Source organism: Clytia hemisphaerica, unplaced genomic scaffold, assembly GCF_902728285.1.
Source record: "Clytia hemisphaerica strain Z4C2 unplaced genomic scaffold, Clytia hemisphaerica genome assembly, whole genome shotgun sequence".
NCBI classification, from domain to species: Eukaryota; Metazoa; Cnidaria; class Hydrozoa; order Leptothecata; family Clytiidae; genus Clytia; species Clytia hemisphaerica.
This window is the reverse complement of record NW_027104338.1, coordinates 536,446-560,139: the sequence shown is the minus strand read 5'-3', so window position 1 is coordinate 560,139 and position 23,694 is coordinate 536,446. Positions and strand designations below refer to the sequence as shown.

The 23,694-nt window shown below is 35.1% G+C and overlaps 1 protein-coding gene across 15 annotated transcripts in view; it reads left to right on the top strand.

The window, feature by feature from the left end:
• The window catches only part of LOC136817980 (fibrillin-2-like), a 47,555-nt gene that overhangs the window by 2,007 nt on the left and 21,854 nt on the right, over positions 1–23,694 (top strand). The window contains exons 2-31 of one of the 15 annotated variants that reach the window (XM_067074332.1): positions 1,425–1,553; positions 3,408–3,524; positions 3,768–3,884; positions 4,804–4,920; positions 5,335–5,451; positions 5,867–5,983; positions 6,648–6,764; positions 7,170–7,286; positions 7,585–7,701; positions 7,923–8,039; positions 8,479–8,595; positions 8,946–9,062; positions 9,573–9,689; positions 10,017–10,133; positions 10,622–10,738; positions 11,642–11,758; positions 12,196–12,324; positions 12,620–12,736; positions 13,022–13,141; positions 15,832–15,948; positions 16,487–16,603; positions 17,339–17,461; positions 18,269–18,385; positions 18,702–18,830; positions 19,465–19,590; positions 20,183–20,311; positions 20,997–21,119; positions 21,704–21,949; positions 22,122–22,240; positions 22,838–23,161. In XM_067074332.1, coding sequence (XP_066930433.1) covers positions 1,425–1,553; positions 3,408–3,524; positions 3,768–3,884; positions 4,804–4,920; positions 5,335–5,451; positions 5,867–5,983; positions 6,648–6,764; positions 7,170–7,286; positions 7,585–7,701; positions 7,923–8,039; positions 8,479–8,595; positions 8,946–9,062; positions 9,573–9,689; positions 10,017–10,133; positions 10,622–10,738; positions 11,642–11,758; positions 12,196–12,324; positions 12,620–12,736; positions 13,022–13,141; positions 15,832–15,948; positions 16,487–16,603; positions 17,339–17,461; positions 18,269–18,385; positions 18,702–18,830; positions 19,465–19,590; positions 20,183–20,311; positions 20,997–21,119; positions 21,704–21,949; positions 22,122–22,240; positions 22,838–23,161 — 3,920 coding nt within the window. The remainder of the gene's footprint in view (positions 1–1,424; positions 1,554–3,407; positions 3,525–3,767; positions 3,885–4,803; positions 4,921–5,334; positions 5,452–5,866; positions 5,984–6,647; positions 6,765–7,169; positions 7,287–7,584; positions 7,702–7,922; positions 8,040–8,478; positions 8,596–8,945; positions 9,063–9,572; positions 9,690–10,016; positions 10,134–10,621; positions 10,739–11,641; positions 11,759–12,195; positions 12,325–12,619; positions 12,737–13,021; positions 13,142–15,831; positions 15,949–16,486; positions 16,604–17,338; positions 17,462–18,268; positions 18,386–18,701; positions 18,831–19,464; positions 19,591–20,182; positions 20,312–20,996; positions 21,120–21,703; positions 21,950–22,121; positions 22,241–22,837; positions 23,162–23,694) is intronic. The other 14 variants (XM_067074336.1, XM_067074337.1, XM_067074338.1 and 11 more) reach the window with 14 other exon arrangements.

The window sequence follows — 23,694 nt, the reverse complement described above, 5'->3', positions numbered from 1 at the left end:
TCTTTTGTTATGTTTTTTTATGCTTTTGACTAGACTCTCGTATCAGTGGTTTTAAATCTTTGAGATATAAGTCATCACAGAAAAATTTGAAAATTTGCACTTGTTTTTTTTTTTTGCATAATGTCATCCCATGATTTCTTTACCGCTTTAAGAAAAAAAATTGACATCTACAAATTCTAACAATATAATCAAAATTGTCCAAAGTTGAAAGAAAAGTAAATATCATTACCGCGTTGAAAAACCAGGGTACTGATACCTATTTCTTGTACGATCGAAACCCCATTCTCAATTTTCTGTAATAGAACGATTCTCTCTTTTTCGGTTTCAGTAAAAAATAAATCGTTAGAAAGATATGCGCGAGCACTATATTTAACGGCAAACATTTTGTCAAAATTTGTTGAAACTGAAGACGAGAGAAGATGGAGAGTAAAAAATACTTAGTACCTAGTCCAAAAACACTTTGAGCCTTCCTGATTTCAACTTTTTTATTCATTTAGTAAAGGTTACAGTCGTTACTTGTAGATTGGGCTATTCCAGAAAAAATTTGTACCCTCTATATTGAGGAGGTTTTTTTTTTTAAGTGACCCTGCTGGATTTTCTCCTAATTTTTCAGGAGCCCCTCGGATTTTTTTCTCCCATTTTTATGGACCACCCTGGATTTTCGACCTCGTTATACTGACCACCCTGGATTTTCTACCCGATTTTACTGACTAACCTGGATTTTTTATTTCCGGGACCAATCTGGACGTCACACCTCCTCAACATAGGGGGTACTGACTATTTCTGGAATAGCCCATTACTAGAAAAAAAACAGCCAAATCAGGGGAGGGGTCATGCATACTCAATAATACAGGCTGGGTAACGGAAACTATAACCCTTGCAGTACGGATGTTTCCATTTTTAAAAGTAGGACCACTCATTTCTGCACTAACTCCATTTTTCAGATTTTTAGTTATTGCATCAATCGTAAAAGGGGTTACGCACGGAGAACGAGTCTCGTGTTCGCAAAGCGAAAGGATTCTATAGACGCCTCAAGCCCACACTAGTTATTTAAGAAGAGGTGAAGGCTATCGATTCGCTGCTCAAAAGAACATCGTACTCTTTTTCCGAAAATCCCAAACCCCAAAGAAATTCCGAAAAATCCAAAATTCCATAAATCTAAAAATTACAACTTAAAACGGATCAAAACTCAAAATACTGTGAATCTTGTTTGTATTTACAGTTATAGTCTTAAGAGCGTTACTGGTTGATTAGAAAAAAATAATTAAACAGAGCTTATAGCTCCAACGAACGAACGAACATCGGAAGCGATAATTTTGACGTTTTTCTCAGGCCTTTAGGCGATGAACTATGATCTGCTATCCGATCACCTTCTTTTCTATTAATCTAATCTGTGTCACCCTTCTTTATTCTTTATTCAATAGATTTCTGTGGGGAAGGATCTAAACACAATTGCTCACAACATGCAAATTGTACAGAATTCGAAAACGATTATGATTGTCTTTGTAATCGTGGCTTTACTGGCAAAGGGTTTGGTGAAAATGGATGCTTAGGTAAGACGCTTTCTTTAATTTTCTCTTTAATCTCAAATACAAGGTAGGGTTTGTGTAGAGATCCTTCAGTCTTGGCAAGGTTGTATGACTTAGGTTGTTGACTTAGCGAGAAATAATTTCAAATTGCATGAAACCTTGGCAAACAAAGTCATTCCTGAGTGTTACTCATTACAATCATAATTTTACTTGCATGAAATTTCCAACTCCTTGGAGACCAAATTTATTCCTGGTAAAGTTACTCAATACAATCATATCATTCAATTGCACGAAACTTCCAACATCTAAGAGAGCAAAACCATCCCTGAGAGTTTCTTAACAAAATCATAACCTATAAGTAAGTAAGTCTGTGACCACAGTCGGAGGCGACCCGAAGGCTCCTCTTTCGTTAGCTATCTACCCGAAGGTAGGGGAGGGCGCCACTCTTTCTCCCTGGATTGTTCCACTTACCCATGATCCTTCTCTTAATTGCTGAGCATCAAGCAGAGAGGCATCAAGTATCATTTTGGGAATCTTTGGTATGTCCCGGCTGGGGGTTGAACCCACAACCTTGCGAACCTATACCGGCATGAAACTTCCAACATCTTAGAGAAGAAAGTTTTTCCTGTAAGTTTCTTAACACGACCATAACCTATAATTGCATGAAACTTCCAATATCTTAGTGAAAAAAGTTTTTCCTGTAAGTTTCTTAACACGACCATAACCTATAATTGCATGAAACTTCCAATATCTTAGGGAACAAAGTTTTTCCTGTAAGTTTCTTTAACACGACCATAACCTATAATTGCATGAAACTTCCAATATCTTAGTGAAAAAAGTTTTTCCTGTAAGTTTCTTAACACGACCATAACCTATAATTGCATGAAACTTCCAATATCTTAGGGAATAAAGTTTTTCCTGTAAGTTTCTTAACACAACCATAACCTATAATTGCATGAAACTTCCAATATCTTAGTGAAAAAAGTTTTTCCTGTAAGTTTCTTAACACAACCATAACCTATAATTGCATGAAACTTCCAATATCTTAGAGAACAAAGTTTTTCCTGTAAGTTTCTTAACAACCTATAACCATGAAACTTCCAATATCTTAGAGAACAAAGTTTTTCCTGTAAGTTTCTTAACACAACCATAACCTATAATTGCATGAAACTTTATCTTGGTGAGAAAATCTATTCCTGAGAATTATTCGTCGCATTCAAAATCTTCAATTGCATGAAATCTCCAACATCTTAGAGAACAAAGTCATTTCTGAAAGTTATACTTAACACAAACATAACATATAACTGCATGAAATTTCCAACACCTTGGAGAAATAACCATTCCTGAAAATTACTCGTCAGCACAATCTTTCTCTCCAATTGCATGAAACTTGCAAACATAACCATTCCTAAGAGCTACTTAACATAATCAAAATCTTCAATTGCATGAAACCTCCAACATCTTAGATAACAAAGTCATTTCTGAAAGTTATACTTAACACAACCATAACCTATAACTGCATGAAATTTCCAACACCTTGGAGAAATAACCATTCCTGAAAATTACTCACCACAAATCATATTCCATTGCATGAAACTTCCAACATCTTGGAGAACAAAATCATTCCTGAAGGCTACTCATCGCAATCATAACTTTCAATTGTATGAATCAAAATCCTTAATTGCATGAAACTTCCAACATCTTGGAGAACAAAATCATTCCTGAAGGCTACTCATCGCAATCATAACTTTCAATTGTATGAATCAAAATCTTTAATTGCATGAAATTTCCAACATCTTTGAGAGCCAAAACATTCCTGAATTTTCACAGCAATATAATAAACAGACATCTGTAACAAAATCTCAACAATTTTCTCAGATATCAACGAATGTGATAGTGATCCTTGTTCATCAAACGCCAATTGTACCAATCAAATTGGAAGTTTTTTTTGCAAATGTAACGAAGGGTATAGTGGAAATGGATTCAGTTGCAATGGTGAGTAAAGATAAATATTCATTGCAGACAAATACAGATAATTGCATTTTAAGACAGCTAAAAGATATCTGTTTTCGATTAAATCCTCGAATTTGAATCTTTTTTTAAAATATGTAGCTAAAGATGATTGATACAGTAATTTTAATACAAATAAATCGCAACAATTTTTTAAGACGTTGTTTCAAGAGAAATCTTTGTTAATTGTTAATCAAAGATAAATTCCTACCGACCATTCTCCTCCAGATACCAACGAATGTTTGAAAGACCCTTGTTCACCAAACGCCAATTGTACAAACTCAATTGGTTCTTTTGAATGTAAATGTAAAGATGGGTACTCAGGAGATGGTTTCACTTGTGATGGTACGTCTATGCGACTCTTTTTTACAAATTATCATGCATCCGCAAAACAGTTTGCGTGTCCGGGAAATGGTACCTCTTTTCGTAAAACTGTTAAAGGCTGTCTTCTTTATATCTCAGCAGTAAAAATGATAGAGTAGCGGTCCTGTAGTGTACATCCTCAATATTGGTAGACTATAAACACAAAAGCAAAGCACAAAGAAAACATAGAAGAAAGGAAAATACATTCACTGAATTAAGGAAATAATAAAACAGCCCTAATGACGACTGCAAACTCCGGTAATTGTCTTGGGTCAGCCTTTCTTGATATATCTAACATGAAATTTAAAAGAGTATATCCTAGTAAGTGCGAGCGCAAACACAAACCAATTCGGGAAATCAAACCGGAAATATCGGGAAATCTAACTCGACTATCGCGATTAATCGGATTTACGCACAATTACAAATGAAAAACACTGATTTTAAGAAACTCCCTAACCGTAGCTTAAAAACCTTTATACCTTTAACTTCGAGGGAAATATAATACCCAGCTTAACATCAAGGATTGCTCCCAATACAACTTAGAGGTCTCTCAACCAACCCGATACATTTCTCTTTTTGGTCAACGGTCAAAACTAGTTGGAATTTGACAAAATATATTTAACCCCTAGAACATGAAAATCGAAAATCTGAAAACCACGAAACAATGAAAACAATGAAAATGAATAAATAAACTTTTTTTTTAAAGAAGAACTTAATATTTCTTTGAAATTTTGGCATTCCAAAGGTTAATTTAAAGAAAAGACAACAAAGTTTTATTTTAAAAGAAAGAACTTGGTGGTTCTAAGTTCGAACAATGGAAATCATAGTAGCGACAAAGTAGCAATAAAATTTTTCCCAGAGCAATCGCACTATCAGTTTTCTTGTTACTTTTCTCTTTCAGATATCAACGAATGTTTGAAAGATCCTTGTTCACCAAACGCCAATTGTACAAACTCAATTGGTTCTTTCGAATGTAAATGTAAAGATGGATTTTCAGGAGATGGCTTCAATTGCAGTGGTATGCTTATGTTCCTATAAAATTTTCACTTTTATTTTAAGACTTGCGCTATTGTTTACTCTTTGTAATTCATAATGAAAAGGTAAAATTTTGAAATTTTCAATATAAAGAACCCTACTGTTTACATCTAATATTTAAACACACTGAGCATTCTCTGTTATCTTTCGTGAATTTTCTGCACAATTCCGAGTTTATAATATACGATTTTTTACGAGTGTTGATCTAATCTCCAACTTAAAAAAAACTACAAAAAGTCCACATTTCTAAATAATGTTTGTATCTTCCACTTCTATTTGCGCCTAAATTAGAGGAGCAATTAGAGGATAGTGGAGTGTAGCGTCGTCCTACCTCGACAATGGGTGATTTTAGCTTTTTTTAAAGAATCTTTTCATAGGTCTTTCTTCTCTCCCTCAGATATCAACGAATGTTTGAAAGACCCTTGTTCGCCAAACGCCAATTGTACAAACTCATTTGGTTCTTTCGAATGTAAATGTAAAGATGGATTCTCTGGAGATGGTTTCACTTGTAATGGTATGTTTCCTTTTTTGTAGATAATATTTTGATTTTTTCTCGAACAATGACGTTTAGAGAATATTCCCAAGGGTTATAAAGGGTTCAAATAATTTACGAGGTGTCCGTATTTAAGTACTAATTCGATTCATATCAGAATTGGAAAAGTCTTGCTTGTAATAATGAGGAAAAAGAAAAAATAATTTAATGGATAAATCAAACCTTGAATCATAACATCTTTCCGATTGACAAGAAATTTGATGAAATATGTTACACATCCTATATTCTCATACAGCTGACGCTCTCTAATTCGGCGTCCCTTCGGCGTTCTTTTATTCGATGCGCTCCCTTATTGGATGAAAACACAATCCCCGTTGATAATCGAATTAGAAAGTGTCAACTGTATTTGCATCTTTGTAATCTTTCATCTTTTTAGACATTAACGAATGTTTGAAAGATCCATGTTCGCCAAACGCTAATTGTACAAACTCAGTTGGTTCTTTTGAATGTAAATGTAAAGATGGATTTTCAGGAGATGGTTTTACTTGTAACGGTAAATAATTTTACTATTACCGTTTTACTTCGAATAAACGCCCTCTTCTTTTAAACGCCCCCCCTCGAATTAACTCCCCCTCTAGGGGAAGGGCGTTTATTAGAAACTTGTGACTTTAATACTTCAATACCAGTGTTGATTTAGTTTAAAAAGGAAGACTTTAGTCATTTCTTGTAATTAGAGCAGTTTTCGATGCAATTTTAGTCGTTGAAGCAAAGAGATTTTGCACTAAAATCCTGATAAAGAACTAAAACAAAGAGTATATTTGCTCTAAATATCCGACTTTAGACTAGAATAATTTAATAAACGCCGCCTTCTTTTAAACGCCCCCTCGAATAAACGCCCCTCCTAAAATCGAAAAAATTTAATAAACGCCCCGGGCGTTTATTCGAAGTAATACTGAAAATAGATGTGAATCTTGTGTCACTTGCACTGTCTGAATTTTATGGTCTATATTCGAATTTAATTACATAAATTCAACGGTGATTTGTAAACCCATGTTCCAAGTTTCAAAGTTTTGTTGTTTTGAAGCTCCTATTAGGTGTATTCTAAATTAGTTCCTGCTCGTTACCATGCCCCTCGTGCAGTTGAAAGTAGGCTGAGTCTTGGATTTTGTCCAATTTGTAAATAATCATAACCTTTCTTTATCTTGATGTTTTTCCAGATATCAACGAATGTTTGAAAGATCCTTGTTCATCAAACGCCAATTGTACAAACTCAATTGGTTCTTTCGAATGTAAATGTAAAGATGGATTCTCAGGCGATGGTTTCACTTGTAATGGTACGTCATGTTTTTAAGATTTTCTTTGGCTCAATCTGACTTAGAAAATAGATTATAAACCAATTTGCTTGTATTTTCTTAACAATATCAAAGGAAAAATATTAGTTGAAAGAAAATTTTAGAATATTTCCCAAATATCCGCCGAACTATGTTTCCACAAGTAGTTAATTTTCTAGCCAGCTACCAAAATAAATTCTCTACAATTTAGCAATATATTTCGGCTAAAAGTATCCTGCAATCGCTAAATTCTCTCCTTTGGGGTAGGATTTTCCAAAAAGGTTTTTTCATTTTCCATGTATGCAAGGTTTGGTGGAAAGGCTTGATTAACAGCCTACCTGGGGATCTGAAGACCAATTGTTGATCAAATCTACTGATTTTGACGTTCTATTATATTTCACTTTCCAGATATCAACGAATGTTTGAAAGATCCTTGTTCATCAAACGCCAATTGTACAAACTCAATTGGATCTTTCGAATGTAAATGTAAAGATGGATTCACAGGAGATGGTTTCACTTGTAACGGTATGTGTTTTTAGCCTGTAGTAAAGTATTACAGCTAGTAGGGGGCCAAGCTTTAGGATCCGTTGCATCTTTAGTGGGACGCCAAAGCTCACTGCTAAGTTGCTTATATTAATTATGTGCATGATAAGGTTTTACACTCTTTTGCTACTCTAAAAGGATTGGTCTGTATCATAATTAGATTTCAGGATTATTGCATATAGTTACTCACTGGAAGTATAGGAAAAAACACTAACTACATGTTTGATATGCTCTTCAATTAAGTAAGCTTGTGCAATAAAATAGCTTTCTTTTCTTTCAGATATCAACGAATGTTTGAAAGACCCTTGTTCGCCAAACGCTAATTGTACAAATTCAATTGGATCTTTCGAATGTAAATGTAAAGATGGATTCTCAGGAGATGGTTTCACTTGTAATGGTATGCATTATTTTACATTTTTAATGGTGTCTTCTATCCGAAGATCATGAAATTCTAAGGAGCACCGATGAATTAAACTATGAAAAACAATATAATTAAGACTGGACAATTTTATCATGTGCTCGATAATTCTTGAAATGAAACTGAATATTGTCTTGAAATAACATCGAAAAAGAAAGAATATGGATCTTTGCAAAATTTCCAATTTTCATCTTTTTCAGATATTAACGAATGCTTGAAAGATCCATGTTCAGCAAATGCGACTTGTAATAATACCCAAGGTTCTTTCGAATGTAAATGTAACAATGGCTTCTCCGGAGATGGTTTTGTTTGTAATGGTATGTTTTCATTTTTCCAAGATACTTGTTTTTAGCCTATTAGCTAGCATTCTTAATCTTTTGTGAAAGCGCGTCTCAAAAAATGCATTTAGTTAACCTTTTCAGCGCAATATCTTTTGAAAAATAAGATTTTTTTTGAAATCCAAAATTTGAAAATAGCATATAACTTGTAATCTAGCAGTTAGGCAATGGTTTTGGTACCATTAGAGAAAGGTATTATTATACTCCTTAAAAACATCCCGTGTACGCCTTTTTAAATCAAGTGGTCAGGGGTTAGAGCCTTAAGTTTTGGGCTCGGTATATTGACGGATTTTGAGCCTATTTACACGTCACTCGATTTTGAAGGGTTAAGTCTATCAAACTTTACAAAAGAAAACAAATTGCTAATGTATCAGGAATTTCATTTTTGAAAATCAAACAAAATGATGATTTTTTTCAGATATCAACGAATGTTTGAAAGACCCTTGTTCACCAAACGCTAATTGTACAAACTCAATTGGTTCTTTCGAATGTAAATGTAAAGATGGATTCTCTGGAGATGGTTTCACTTGTAATGGTATGTTTCCCATTTTTTCCTTTTCACTTGTAATGGTACGTGGTCATTTTCTTTCTTATTTATTTCCACAATAATGTAAAAACTAGCTAACATTTCCAATGAAAACATTTCGACAATAATCTAACATTTCCAATGAAAAGGTTGTGGTAATTGTTACCAAAAGACTTTGGAAAGTCATAAAACACAAAGAAGCACTGGTCTTACCTGATTTTTAAACAAAAACACCGTGAAACATTTTCCCAAATACGTTTCAAGCAATAAACTGGAGATTTACTTTTTAAAAAGGCAATATAATTTCTTAGAGGTTAGTGATTTTTTTATCTTTCTGTTTTCACTTTTATCTCCCTCAGATATAAACGAATGTTTGAAAGATCCTTGTTCACCAAACGCCAATTGTACAAACTCATTTGGTTCTTTCGAATGTAAATGTAAAGATGGATTTTCTGGAGATGGTTTCACTTGTAATGGTATGCCGTCTTTGTTACTATAGGTTTCTTTTTTCCTAGACTCTCCTTTTCGTTGAAGGTTTTGTTTTTGATTAAGAGTGATATCGTTTGCTTACTTAGCAATTTTCATTCACAAGCTTTTGAACATTGGATTGACACGGATGTGGAGCAAGATTGTTCAGAAAGAGAAAAAGAAAAACATTTTTTTGCTTATATCAGCAAAATATAACAATAGGCAGACACTGTCCTGATATGAAATATGTGTCTGATATGAAACGGGAACACTTATGTAAAAATAAAACCTTTAACTGGCTAAAATAACTTTCTTCTATTTTTTTATCCTTCATTCAGTTTAGGGAAAGTTTTTACTATTATTTGATGGAATTAAACGCTTGAAATTCGAAATAGAGAGAAAGTGTACTGTAAATATTTGACTGTTCAGTTGAAATATAAGAGGACTGATTTACTGATATTTTCATAATTGTTTATGGGCTAATCTTTACACCAATAGCATTTCTTTCATTTTTCCAGACATCAACGAATGTTTGAAAGATCCTTGTTCATCAAACGCCAATTGCACAAATTCAATTGGATCTTTCGAATGCAAATGTAAAAGTGGATTCTCAGGAGATGGTTTCACTTGTAATGGTATGTATTGCGGGTTTCCCACTTATGACTAAATTTCTATCTTTCTTCCAGTAAAGAGAGAATTCTCATCCTGTGTGATGTTTAAGTTTTCTAAAAGCGTTCAAGATTTTTTTCAACCTTCAAAAGTACGGAATTTTCACCTAAAAAGGATCAATTCATTCATCGATCCGAAAAATCCTCCAAGTTGATTTTTGAGTGGAGTTGATGTTTTTTTTATTTCTCGTAAACTTGGTAGATTAAGATCAATATGGTTAGTCGAGTTTTGTTCAATATAGCCCGAATCCATTTTATATTCTTTTATTTATTAATCGATTACCAACTTTCTAGATATCAACGAATGTTTGAAAGACCCTTGTTCACCAAACGCCAATTGTACAAACTCATTTGGTTCTTTTGAATGTAAATGTAAAAATGGATTCTCAGGAGATGGTTTCAATTGTAATGGTATGTTTTTAGTATTATCCTCTCTATAAATATTAGTAAATATCACCTTTAGGCTTAAACTTAGTGTTGGTTATCACTTTAAAGTGCAAATATCAAACTTTAGGACCTACCTTATCGGCCAAAACTTAGTCTGCACTAAGTGACTAAATTTTGGCTTGGTGACTAAAATTAGGGCCGACTAAAAATTAGGACCGACTAAAAATTAGGGCCGACTAAAAATTAGGACCGACTAAAAATTAGGGCCGACTAAAAATTAGAGCCGACTAAAAATTTGGGCCAAATTAACTGTAAAACATAACCGCTTAGTCGGCCCTAAAGTGACTAAATTTTGACGAGGTGACTAAAATTAGGGCTGACTAATAATTAGGGCCGACTAATAATTAAGGCCGACTAAGTTTTTGCGGATAAGATATCTTAACCCTTAATTTCTGCTATTTCTTCATTTTGTTTTATAATGATTATCCCAACAATCATTATTTCTCTTCTAGACATCAACGAATGCTTGAAAGATCCATGTTCATCAAATGCGACTTGTAATAATACCCAAGGTTCTTTTGGATGTACATGTAAAGATGGTTTTACCGGAGATGGTTTTAACTGTACCAGTAAGTCTTCGTGAACAAGATTCTTGCAAACTGTTTATGAAATTCATAAACAATCATCGTTCCTAACCAGAGTTTGTGGAAAAGGATAATACAGTTGTCTCTCTTTAATTCTATCCCCAAGGGCTCAAGAATTTTCCTCGAATTAGAGAAAGATTTGAACTACTACAGCAAGTATTTCATACTAATTTCTAGCAATGTTTTTGTTCGAATTATAGAAAGATTCGAATAAAACAGGTTCGAATTAGAGAGAGTTGACTCTTATCTAAATTTAGTTGCAAAACAGCGGTGCGGTTTTTGTTTTTCTATCACAACTGCGATACCAAGTTTTTGTTGGAAACTCATTCGGGAGTAGGTTCAAGCTTTGTTCTTCCAGCATGCTTATGTTACGCGTTATTAGATGCAGTTAGATTGACGCTTTTGCGTCTTTTTCGAGCATCTCAAATTCCTCGCACTTAGCAGCATTGTATTTAACCTTCCCCTGTACAAAAGTGGAAACTTCTGAATAATTATTAATGATATATTTTGCAGTATTTTCGAATATTTTCCCTTAGTTCACAGTAACATCAATGACCAGCAATGTTCAAAACTTTTGCGTGCGGCCACCTCCTTAGCTCTAGTTTAGACGGCCGACTTTCTGCTCTGCCTATTCTAATTTTTAGAGTAGGCAAAATGAGGACACTAATTTGGCAGTTAAAATCTTTGCTTTAAAAAGGTTAAAAGAAGACGGCAAAAGAGAGCAATGCATTGACTTTAGACAGCCAACTATGCCAACTTCAATTCGCAATTAGAATAGGCGGGGCGAAAAGTGGGTCATCTAAAGTAGAGCTTAGTTTGTTATTATGTATACAAGTCTAGGTCTTGTCTCGCTTATTACGAAATATTATACTATATATATACTTAAAGATATCAACGAATGTTTGAGTTCACCATGCGACGCCAACGCCACTTGCACTGACACCATTGGAAGTTACACTTGTAAATGTAATGATGGATACTTCGGTAATGGAACCGTCTGTAACGGTGAGTATAAAAGTTACTTGTCTCGTTTTACAGATTACAATGAAGCATTTGAATTTTTCATTATTCAATTTTCATTATTATAAATATTCACATAATATTCACATAATATTCACATAATTTCACGATTCTGCTCGTGTAAGTTAATAAATCCAACTTCTGTCCCTCAAAGTCTAATCTAACACAGCTAGTATATAAGGAGCACGAACCCGAAGATGCCAATAGCCTAGAATTCATACTCTTTTGCTTAAAAAAATGAGAGCGAATTTTGAGTAGGTTTTACTATGAGAAAAACATTTGCGTAATCTTGAAAAGATTTTAGAAACAGTCTAAAATTTGCACCATAAAGGTCTACTCGCATCTTTTTCACACGCCTTTTCGCAACATTAAAAATCTGCACCATAACGGTAACTCACAAAATTTCACACTCCTTTTCACAGCCTTATGTTCGAGCACTGGGAACGACTGTGTCGAGAACGCCACTTGCACTGTCGACGGTTCCAATACAGTTTGTACATGTCCGGTCGGATATACCGGTGATGGGAAAAAGGGCGGAACCGGTTGTTCAGGTGAGTTCTCAAGGGGATTATTTTTGATGTTTTGCTCTACTTTTTGGAAAACAAAAAATTAGATTTGGTGGGAATGAATTTGGTGGATTTTGACACCAGATGAAGATATCAATATTGTCTTACGTACCAAAATATAACTTCCAATGATGTAATTTGAAATTGACACTTGAATAAAAAAATTTCCTTTCAGTTTCAATTTGATGATATGACGGCCCTGGTCTTGGAGGATGAATGATACTGTGACTTTTGTCTTTTATTCCACTTGTTACCAGTTCTCTCGTTCTCACTCCCCTAGATATCAACGAATGCGATAATGACCCGTGTTCACCAAACGCCACCTGTGCGAATACACCAGGTTCTTTTGTTTGCACTTGCACGAATGGATTTGAAGGGACCGGATTATCTTGTAGTGGTATGTTTTTCAATTTTTTGATTCAGTTTATCTGCTCTTTAGCAATGTCTGAACTTTATCGTTAATGAAAAAAAGGAATTTCAATCCAAACCATGAGATTAACCAGGAATCCAATGTTTGTTTTCGTAAAATTCTGGATAAATTATCCTCGATCAAATTTCGAAATGTTTTGAATTTATCCCGAATTTTCTAGTACTAGTACGAATTGAAGCATTTGTTGAAAAGTGGCAAATAAAAAAGAGCTTATTTTTCAGACTCATAATTATTCATGGTTCTTTTCACCAGATAAGAACGAATGTTTGACGGACCCATGTCATCCTGATGCTGAGTGCAAGAACACTTTTGGAAGTTATTTGTGTAAATGTAAAACGGGCTTTACCGGCGATGGAAATACTAATTGCGCAGGTAAGTTTGTTTTACTTTGTGAGAGATTTTCTAACTACAGTGCCCAGGAAAATTGGGAAAGATTTTCATATTTAAATCCTACTAAGTTTGGAATAAAAACAACAATATTCCAAGTTTTTGGTTTATACTGTTTACAGCTTCGTACAAGAAAAATAAATTAAAATCATACCATAATGAAATTGTTACAAAATTAAATACAATATTACAAAATCAAAACATGAAGATACATTTTCTTTTAACGATATTTCGACAGGCTTTTATCAATAGTTTGAAGTGCTATTTTAGGCGTACAAACTTTCGCGAGCAGAAACTTTCGCGATTTTCGCGAATTTTAACCCTTTTCGCGAAAGTTTATGCTCGCGAAAAAAATCTGCAAAGAAATTTACTCAATTCTCCTCAAGGGTAAAATTTAGTGTGGAAATTATGCAAAATTCCATCAAATGTGGGTTGAGTACATTTAAACGATCAAAACATTAGTTTTTTGCATTGAAAACTTGAATTTTCTACTTAAAATATACCTACCTACCTACCAACTTTTGCGAATTCTTTTTTTGTTGTCAAATTCATGAAAGGAAATGTCGTAGATTTCGCGATTTTTCGACCTCACGAAAGTTTCTGCTTGCGAAAGTTTGTACGCCTAAAGTACTTTCTTTGATACCTTACAAAATTGAAATTTATCTTAAAAATAAAACACAACTTAAAATAACACAAGCATGGTTCTAGTACTCTACGATATCGTACTTGTTCAAGTTATAATACTGTATCCCACATCTCATCCATAATACGAATTTAAGGCAATTTCGAGTAATTGATTATGTTTTTTAAGGCATTGTTAGCTGAAGGGACCATAAAACGACATTTGAGTTATAGAGGTTCGAGTTATAGAGGTTCGAGTTAAAGAGACTCTACTTTGTAACTCTGTACATTCTGTACTCGGTAACAAAAAGTTGTTTCTACATTAAAAAACACGAATCTTTATTTCGCTCCATGATTGGATAAACTGTTATCGACATTTCATCCGTATTTGCCGAGCTGAACAAATTAAGATTCCGTGTGCATTGATTGCCCTGCTTATCATAAATTTCAGTTAACCAGGTCCTTTGTAACCGATGAGTTCTTTGGATATTGATTAGTATGCTCTCCAGTGTAGATAACCTGGTAAGTTCTTCATAGAACGACCATTTTGAGTTTCGCCCAGGAATCTTCAGATGAATGAGAATAACAGGTGTCATCCATAATACCGGTTCAGGACCTAAATCAAGTTCTTTCATTGTTCTGGTATCCCCATCATCAAGTTTTGCTCCCTCTTCACCATGAATTGAGAGGTGTATATGTTGGATAGGTATTTTGTTTTTCACATATATCTTTTCCTTCACTTCGGCTACCGTGTCTGATTCGTGTACTTCTACTTGAAACTCCCTGTCGCATGTTTTATAGAAATAAACCACTCTTAAATTCACCGGTATTTTGATGACAAGATCGAAACCGAACTCGTCACTCAAGGGTAGACTAGGATCGGCCATCATTAAGCTGAATACTGATTGATTCTCATTCACTTCCTTCCCTTTAAATAATAACTTCTGGTCAACGCGTTGTATTTCATATTGATTTTCAATGTAGCGTTTTACTTGGTAGATTGTATTATATTCCGTAATACTCAATGAATCAGCTTTCGTTAAAAATCTCAATTTGAATCTTTTGATTGGTCTTACACCATTCTCTTCTAGCCAGCTTTCAGCGTAGGGTGGCACATCTCCTACCACTGCTAAGTGCAAATTTGAAGAACCAATAAGTTCATCGTGCACTATAATAAGCCCGTTATCATCGACTAGGACTTGGTTAAAAACAGGGATTTTCGTTTCAAATTTAATAGACTCTTTCGTCGAGCTAACCCTTTTGTATATTGTTTTTATACTGATTGTTGTCGTCGAGTTCAACACTCCAATGTTCAACTCATATTGAAGGTCTTTATTCATGGCTCACCTCTAACCAACAATCTTGTTGCTCCCGTTATCAAAAGTTTCTGAAATCGAACACAGTGTACTTCTTATAAGTGTCCAGGTTTTGTGCTTCATATACAACAAGGAGAAAAATCCGTTTTCAAACAAGGACATGTAATTTTTTCATGAGGTAATTAATCATGTAGTGGTTTTATAATACAATTGAACATGCTGGCATTGCACTTTCTTCTATAACATCATCAAAAGTAAAAGATGGAAAACACTAATTGGATGAATGATAATGGAGATAAACCTTTTCTTTTACACGTTTTTTTATAAGAACATCCAAAATTTTGAAGCATTCGTACGTTGTACGTTCTTGACTTTTCTAGTTTTAACCTAATAATATTTTTTCCCCATATTGCGAGTACTTTTGTCCAATTTCTTAAGAGATCGTGAGTTTTAAGACTCCCCGAAGCCTTAAAATGTGTTCTTAACTTGTTCTTAACATTTGGCCATTAAAGCCTTTGTTCTTTATATAGTTTGTTCTTATAAAAAAGCGTGTACAAGAACCAGTAAACTTTTTCTTATAATATAATCTAATTGCTGCAGGTCCGAATCCTATTATAAAAATAAGAATAAGATTATTTATTTTTGCGCAAGTAGATGCCGCAGTTCCTCTAAGCTAAGAAAAAAAATACTGGGAAAACAATGGGAAGCCCATTTACTTTATTTCCTTTCCCTCTTTAGATATTAACGAATGCGACACCGATCCTTGTTCACCAAATGCTTCGTGTAATAACACCAAGGGATCATTCATTTGTACTTGTAATGCGGGTTGGAAAGGCAACGGAACTGTCTGTACCGGTAAGTTTGCATGGTTTTACTAGAATGGCACGCTAGTAGGACTAGAACGATATCAGGTGGGAAAAGTAGGCGTTGGAGTTAGGTAAGCGTAGGAAGTTGAAAGTTAAAATTTGTTGGTTGAAAGCACCTCATCGCTGTCTCGCCAACACATCCTCGCTCTCCAACGCATGTCCGCCCTTTGAGTACCACGCTCTGACATGATTAGTTTGCTAGTTTATAACTATTCAAGTTATGTATGTGTTTACGTATATTTTCGGGTTTTTGAGTTATAGAAACTGGTATATATAGAGCACTGTTATAACTGAAGTGAACAAAAAACTTATTAAGAAGACATTCTAGTTATTGAGACTCGCTTACAATAGAGTAATTATGCTAACTATATAGCTCCACTGTAATTGATTAACCTCTCTCTCCCCAAGAATTATAGTCGAATTCAGTGATTGTTCAGTAAATGTTAATCGCTCTTAATAACCTAATTTTATTCAACAAAAAGGAAAAACAAACAAAATTGATTTTTTCTCCCTTTAATATTTGGTAGATCGGGACGAGTGTTTGGACGATCCATGCGACCCGAACGCAGACTGTACCAATGTTGTGGGTAGTTATGAATGCGCATGTAAAGTGGGATACTCTGGTGATGGGTTTACTTGCAAAGGTACGGGATTGAGAAAATATCATTTTTGTGTTTTTATTCCTTTTGTTAGCTAATTAGGATTACTTTCCAGGCTAGAATTCGTATAATCCTTATCAAAAAGGTTCATACTCATCTGGCTGATCACTTTGGAGTTCCAATGCAAGATTTCTCAAATTTTATCTGAAGTTAGTTTCAAATTAACTAAATTTACCGTAGATGAGATGACTTTACCATTAATAATCCCGCTGGTCTTGAAACTTTACAGCTAATTATCCTAACCTAGCCGTTCATTGTTGTGATAACCATTAGAATAAAAAAGATTTCTGGCATTCTGCAGCAGCTAGCAACAACGTTGTTTCAGACTACGTTCACACGCTACGGTTCCGTTCTGCTCCGAAGCGAAATGAAGCCATCCTATTGGTTAAATTCAAGTTTTACGTCACTTCTAACCAATAGAATGGATTCATTTCGTTTCAGAGCGAAACGGAACCGTTATGTGCGAACATTGTCTTAATGTTGGTCTAACATAACATGCAGTTGACGCTCTCTAATTCGATTTTCAAGCCAAATTTCATTTTGGAAGAATAACGGTGTGTATCGAATAGCAGAGTTCATGATTTTCTCGTTGACGGCAACTTTCAATATCATCGAATAATGGAGAGAATCGAATAATAAAACGTCGAATTAGAGAGCTTCAAATGACTATATGGGCGTTATAGACGTTTCGAACGTTTTAATATTCACTTTCTGTTATAGACAAGAACGAGTGTACGAACGGTGAAAATAATTGCGGACCAAACGCCGATTGTCGAAATACGGATGGATCATTCACATGTATTTGTCAAGCAGGTCTCACCGGAAATGGAATTGTTTGTGAAGGTACTGTTACCATTGAGTTTAAAGCCCGAAGGGCTAGAGTTCAATCTCTAACCTTTCTCAGGCAAGAAAAAGTGAAGCCTTAAAAAATGCGCCGCATTTTTGACGACAGATTGAATCTAGCAATTCCTTTGTTTACGATTGATATTTTTTCGAAATTTAGCGGTAAATTTTAGTTTCAATCTGTCATTTGTGTAAAAACCAGGCGAGCCGCTCAAGGCCGCGCAACTTTGGTAGGATTTGTTGGCTTCAAATCCTACCAAGGAGATTGACTTCTAGCCCTTCGGGCTTATAATTTGTTGTACCCACAGATCTGTAAAGCCCGAAGGGCTAGATATGCAACTTTAAGCTTTCTCCAGCAAAAAGTGAAGCAAAAAATTTTTAAATTTCGTGCCCGTGGATAAGCATTTTAATTGTTTTTGGAGCGCGAGATCAAAAAAAATAGGCGGCAAACGCTATTTCACATCTCTCAAACCGGTGAAATTGCATATTTTAGTCACGTGACTTTGGTAGGAAATCCTTCCAAACCTAGGCTTCACTTTTCGATAAAAGTCGCTTATCTAGCCCTTCGGGCTTTACAGATCTGTGGTTGTACCCCAATAGTACTTTACTCAATAGCGGTAAAACAATTTTTAAGTGGAAAATGAATTATAATTTACCCACATTGGGTAGTGCTACTAGTAGGGTACCACAATTCAAAAATCTCCGATCAAAGATAGTGGCAGTCAGCTGAAAGATACCCTCACGATACCCAGCTATCGTTCTTTTGTTTTACACGAATAAGAAAGTATTTGTGAATTCGTTCTTTAGATATCAACGAGTGCTTGAGTGACCCATGTCATCCGAACGCCACCTGTACTAACACTCAACGTTCATACAACTGTCAATGTAAACCAGGCTTTGACGGGAACGGAACACACTGTGATGGTAAGTACACCGAAATCGACACCGAAATAACGGCGCATTTTTTCTTGAATCACTGTCAACGCTGACAGAAACTGAAGACTTAGGATCCAAAATCTTGTGAATAGTCTAACTAAGCTGAGAATATAGCCTGGAAGCCATTATACCCCTCCCAAATCGAAATATCAGGTTAGTTTATAAAGCCTGAAAATGTCTTTCTCGCTCGAACTTTAGATTTTGGAAAACGATAAAATACCCAGAAATGCAAAAATATTCAGACCACCATTGAAGTTATACTACTTTGTTCCAATCTTTCATTTGTTTTTTTCATCATTTTAAGATGTGGACGAGTGTTTGAATCCACTGATGAATCGTTGTTCACCACAGAAGTTTTGCGTTAACACACTTGGTGCATTCAAATGTGTTTGTGATCAGTTCTACGTGACGCAGTCGCCTTTCGTTTGTGTCGGTAAGTAAGCAAATCTTAAACTGGAGTCGTTTATAATCTATGTAATATAGCTGTTACATGATAATACGAAAATTGTTACGGGATAATATCAGTTTGTATCTGCATAGACTACAATTTGTCCTTTCCATTACTTTTTCCTTGTCTGAACTGGTCTGAACTAACATGCTATTGATTATTCTCACCGAAATACTAATCATTTTTTTTTTTATCTTTACCATAACGTCTGATAGGGGTTTTCAGATTTTGAGAAATTACGTTTGTAAAAATCCGCCATTATGAAAAAAAAAACGTTCGAAACTGAGAAGGTGATGACTTATACCTTGTTCGCTTTCATAATGGTGGGATTTAGCGGAAGCTACGTAATGATTTTTTATTTGTTGTTTTTTGTATGCCTGGAGCAAAAGAAAACTTTATAACTATACAAGTGAATCGATAATCGAACGTTTTCTTTCATAGGCGAAATGTTTAAGTGAAGATTTCTATTTAATATGTATACATGGAATCTTGGGTTTTGTAGTGTGGAAATGCGACATATCGGTTTTCCGATCGAAACAAGTTGCTTTTAATACGTTTTTTAGGGATTAAAAGTTCATGTGAAATCTGTTTAATTTAAGCCTTTTATTTTTTTCTTTAGATAAGGATGAATGCTTAGACACTCCCTGTATTTCACCAGCCATCTGTCAAAACAATATTGGAAGTAATTACACCTGTTCTTGTCCCAATGGGTACAATCTGAACCCCTCCGGTAACAAATGTGATGGTAAGTGTGACGTCACTAGTTTGTCAATGTGTTATATACATTAAACTATCCATAACTCGAAAAAGACTTGAAAATTTTATTTAATAATGTCTTTACAGCGAGGTATTATTTTAAATTAAATCTTTTCAACTTGAAGATCAATTTGTCAAAGCCTATCAATTTTTGGAACAGACTTTAGCACCTATTTTTCCTAAATATCCCTCCCCCCGGGAACTTGAACAAGGAACTTAATCCCTTCTGTTATCAAATGCTTGTAATCCAGTCTAATTTTAGCTAGAATTATGAGACTACATGGTTTCGGCCATGAGCATAATAAACTTGATCAAACTCAAATTTTTATTTTGTCTAAAAACGTAGATTCGTATAATACGTGAAAATTAACATGAAAACTCTCGTACTACGTAACTCGCGTAAATTTACGCGTAAAAAAACATGATTGATCTAGAGTAAACCCAACCCAGTCCCTTATACCCTATTTCCAAACATGATTGCACCACGTATATAAACAAGGGGAGAAGCTCTTGGTACGAGATTGAAAATAGAGGTTTTTGGAATTCATTTTAATGTTTTCTTACTTTACTTCATCCTCCAGACATTGATGAATGTGCTTCACCGACATTGAATAATTGTAACCCAACATTGGGAGTGTGTAAAAACATCCCAGGATCCTTTGAATGTTCGTGTAAATCTGGTTACCAAGGGAACGGTATCACGTGTCTAGGTAAGGTATTTTGTATATTACTTTTTCCTCTTTTAACGACTGCGTCTTTTTATTTTTCCATGCCCAAAATACTGTGGCCTTTTGAACTGACTGTTCTTAAAATACCGAGCCTTTCACTGGAGGTGGTTGGTAAAATACCGGGACTTTTTTACGACCTGTGCCAAAAGGGCTAGATGACGAATTAACTCGGCAACAAGTACTTTATTTGCAATTTTTTGATTTTCTTTTGGAAGCTGGATATTTTACGAATTTTAATTCTTCGGGATACTTGGAACATAATGCGCATAGGAGATATCTCGTCATCAGTATTTTTGACACAGAGTGCAATGAAGAGATACCTCGGCATCAGAATTTTTAGCACGGAACGTGATGACGATAGGATTAAGGGTCTCTTTTTAGATGGATATATTTTATATCAACAAGCTTTAAAATATAGAATGGAATGGTAGATTATTCCATTGCTGTTGCCTTATGCCTATGTGTCTTGCTGTCTAATCTAGTAGTCTATTTTTTGATTTTCGATAATTTACAAATGGACCAATCAGGATTCATTGGGGTCATGAAACGGCCTGTGAAGATACCAAGCTGGAACACAACGTTGTTTCAACATTCATCTAACGTTATATGAACGTTAGAGACGTCAGATAGACGTTGTTATGACGTTTCAATATGATTATCATTTTAGATATTGATGAGTGTGCAACCGGAGATGATAACTGTTCACCACGCGCCACTTGCACAAATATTCCGGGATCTTTCACTTGTAAATGCAATGATGGTTTCAGTGGAGATGGCACCTCGTGTCAGGGTGAGATTTCTTGAGATTTCTTCATGAGTTTAAGTGCAAATGTCTTAAGGGAACACGATAGAGCCCGTTGACCTGGTTTTAACTATCAGCTCATACTATAAAGGAAAATACCTCCTTAAGTGAATTTCTTTCGGTAAGAGACGTAGTGTAATGAAAAAACCCTTAATCAGCAGTTTTAACCATTTCTGGTATATCATAAGCCGTGAGATAATTTCATCCTTTGCGAAAATTTCCACTAAAAGAAAGAATTGCCGTTTTGAATTTTGACATCGTTTTAGCTACTGTTAATCATAGTATTTTTATTATAATAGTTCATCAAGAAATGTCCTGCTCGCACCTTTACAATTCTTCCCTCGGGCCCGGCGGAAGTGGGGAGACTGGGGAGACTTCAGCCTCCCTTTAGAGCAAATGAGATTTTTTTTCTCAAATTCCTAGCGAATTTTATCTCATTATGAGCCTTCAGCATCCCCACTCTTACGGTTGTTCCGCCGGGCCTGCCTTGCAACACCAATAGTGGTTCGTACAATCACCTTATCTTAGTAGGTCTACCTCTAAATTATATTTCCAGTTCAATTCATTTTTAGACATAAACGAATGTTTGACAACTTGCTTAAACACGACAACGTCTACATGTACTAACACTGAGGGATCTTATGTGTGTGCGTGTAAAACGGGCTTTGAAAGTACCGGGTTGGACATTTGTACCAACATCGATGAATGTTTAATTAATAATGGTGGTTGCGATAGAAATGCACTGTGTACAGATACCTTTGGTAGTTTCACGTGTGAATGCAATAAAGGATATTTCGGGGATGGTTTCACTTGTCAAAGTAAGTTTTGCTGTTACTTTTTCTACAGGGTTCTGAGTTTGTTAGTCTTTCGAGAAAAAGAAGCTAGCGCGATATCTCTAATGTACCCGGCGATATAATGTACTTTTTTCAATGGACATCTTACTCATTTAATGAGAGATTGTAAAGTAAAATTTCACACTTTTTTTGTCAGCGATCATTCCGTTCGATACGTGTCCCTTCTTGGAGAATCAAGACGCCCCACAACAGCCTATCGCCCTCTCGTTCAACGTTGGGTTCAATATTCACGGACAAAACATGAAGACCTTCTATGTAAGTATCCTTTGGTCTGAATTGCATTTGAAAGTCTCTTTAAAACCAGAGAATTAATTTGAATGCTTTACATTGAAGCTTACAAATAATGTGCATGCTTTTATATTAACATGATTAACATGATAATTTTTTAATGCAGGACTTCAGGAATATTCTAAATTAGATCTATTTTTTTTTCTATATTTTGATTCTCGAGTATATTCTTTATAATCTGTTTTTTAAGGCGAAAATCACCTTTCTCTCTGTAGTAGTATAGGCTTTCTTAGTCTATCACTCCTAAAAACTGCCCAATCAAACCGTATTGTAAAGTCAAGGGTTCAATACCAGGGTAGGTAATACCATTTCTAAATTGTACTTGATGCCTCTCTGCTTAATACTCACAAAATAAGAGACGAATCAAGGTAAGTGAATTCCAGGGAGAAGAGTGATGGAAAATGGAGCCTTCGGGTTGCCTCCAAATACAACGACCGCATAAGACTTACTTATTTACTAAACGCCCCTAAAAAAGTAATAAAAGAACTGGGGAGAGTACAGAAGAACTGTATTTTAACGATTGAGTTATACAGAGGGTAAACTATAGTATTATTTGCATTCTAGGCCTGTATCAACGGTATTCTGGCGTTCGATTACAAATCTTGCGAACATGGACCTACAGGAGATCTTGGAACACCTTTTAAAAATTCCACCATGTTTGCGCCTTTCTTTTCCGACATTGATTTGACCTACAAAAACGGTGGCCCAAAAACATCTCAACGTATGTACTTCTGTGCATACGATGAACCTATCATCAGCACTGCTCCGCCAGTCGTGCAAGAGAGGATACGAAATTTGACAGGTGTTCAAGACTTTAATTTGAAATCGACCTTGGTGGTTACCTGGTACCAAGTATCACCTTATCCAGCACAACAGTACCAAGACAGAGTAAGGAATAAATGTTTGTAATTCAATATGTAACAAGGAGGCAGTCTGATTGTCTCGTGGACCTCTATATTCCGATACGAAAATTTTACTTTAGATGACGAGGATGATCAAAATCATAAGGGGTGTCAACCCAGTAGCAAGGGGCCCAAAATTCGTGCGAGAAATTAATTTTTGATGTTTTTACCTATATACAGAAAGATAAGAATTCAATGCCTCCCAGCACGAATTTTGCAGCTCTATTGGCTTTAGCTTAGAAGCTACTGGGCTGGTTGCTACTGGAACCCTCTGGATTTTTATTTGAGAACATTCTCGCGACGGAAACCACTATCGCTACAGTGGAGTCTCTTTTAACTCGAACCTCTATAACTCGAATGCCTCTTAAACTCGAACAAGTTTTCTAGGACCTTCAGTTATCAATACCTTATAATCCATACCCAAACTCGATATTTCTTAAATTCGAACAAATTTGTGTTCCCTGTGCGTATTCGAGTTATGGAGACTCCATATTTTTTTACCAGAAATTGAAAATTTCT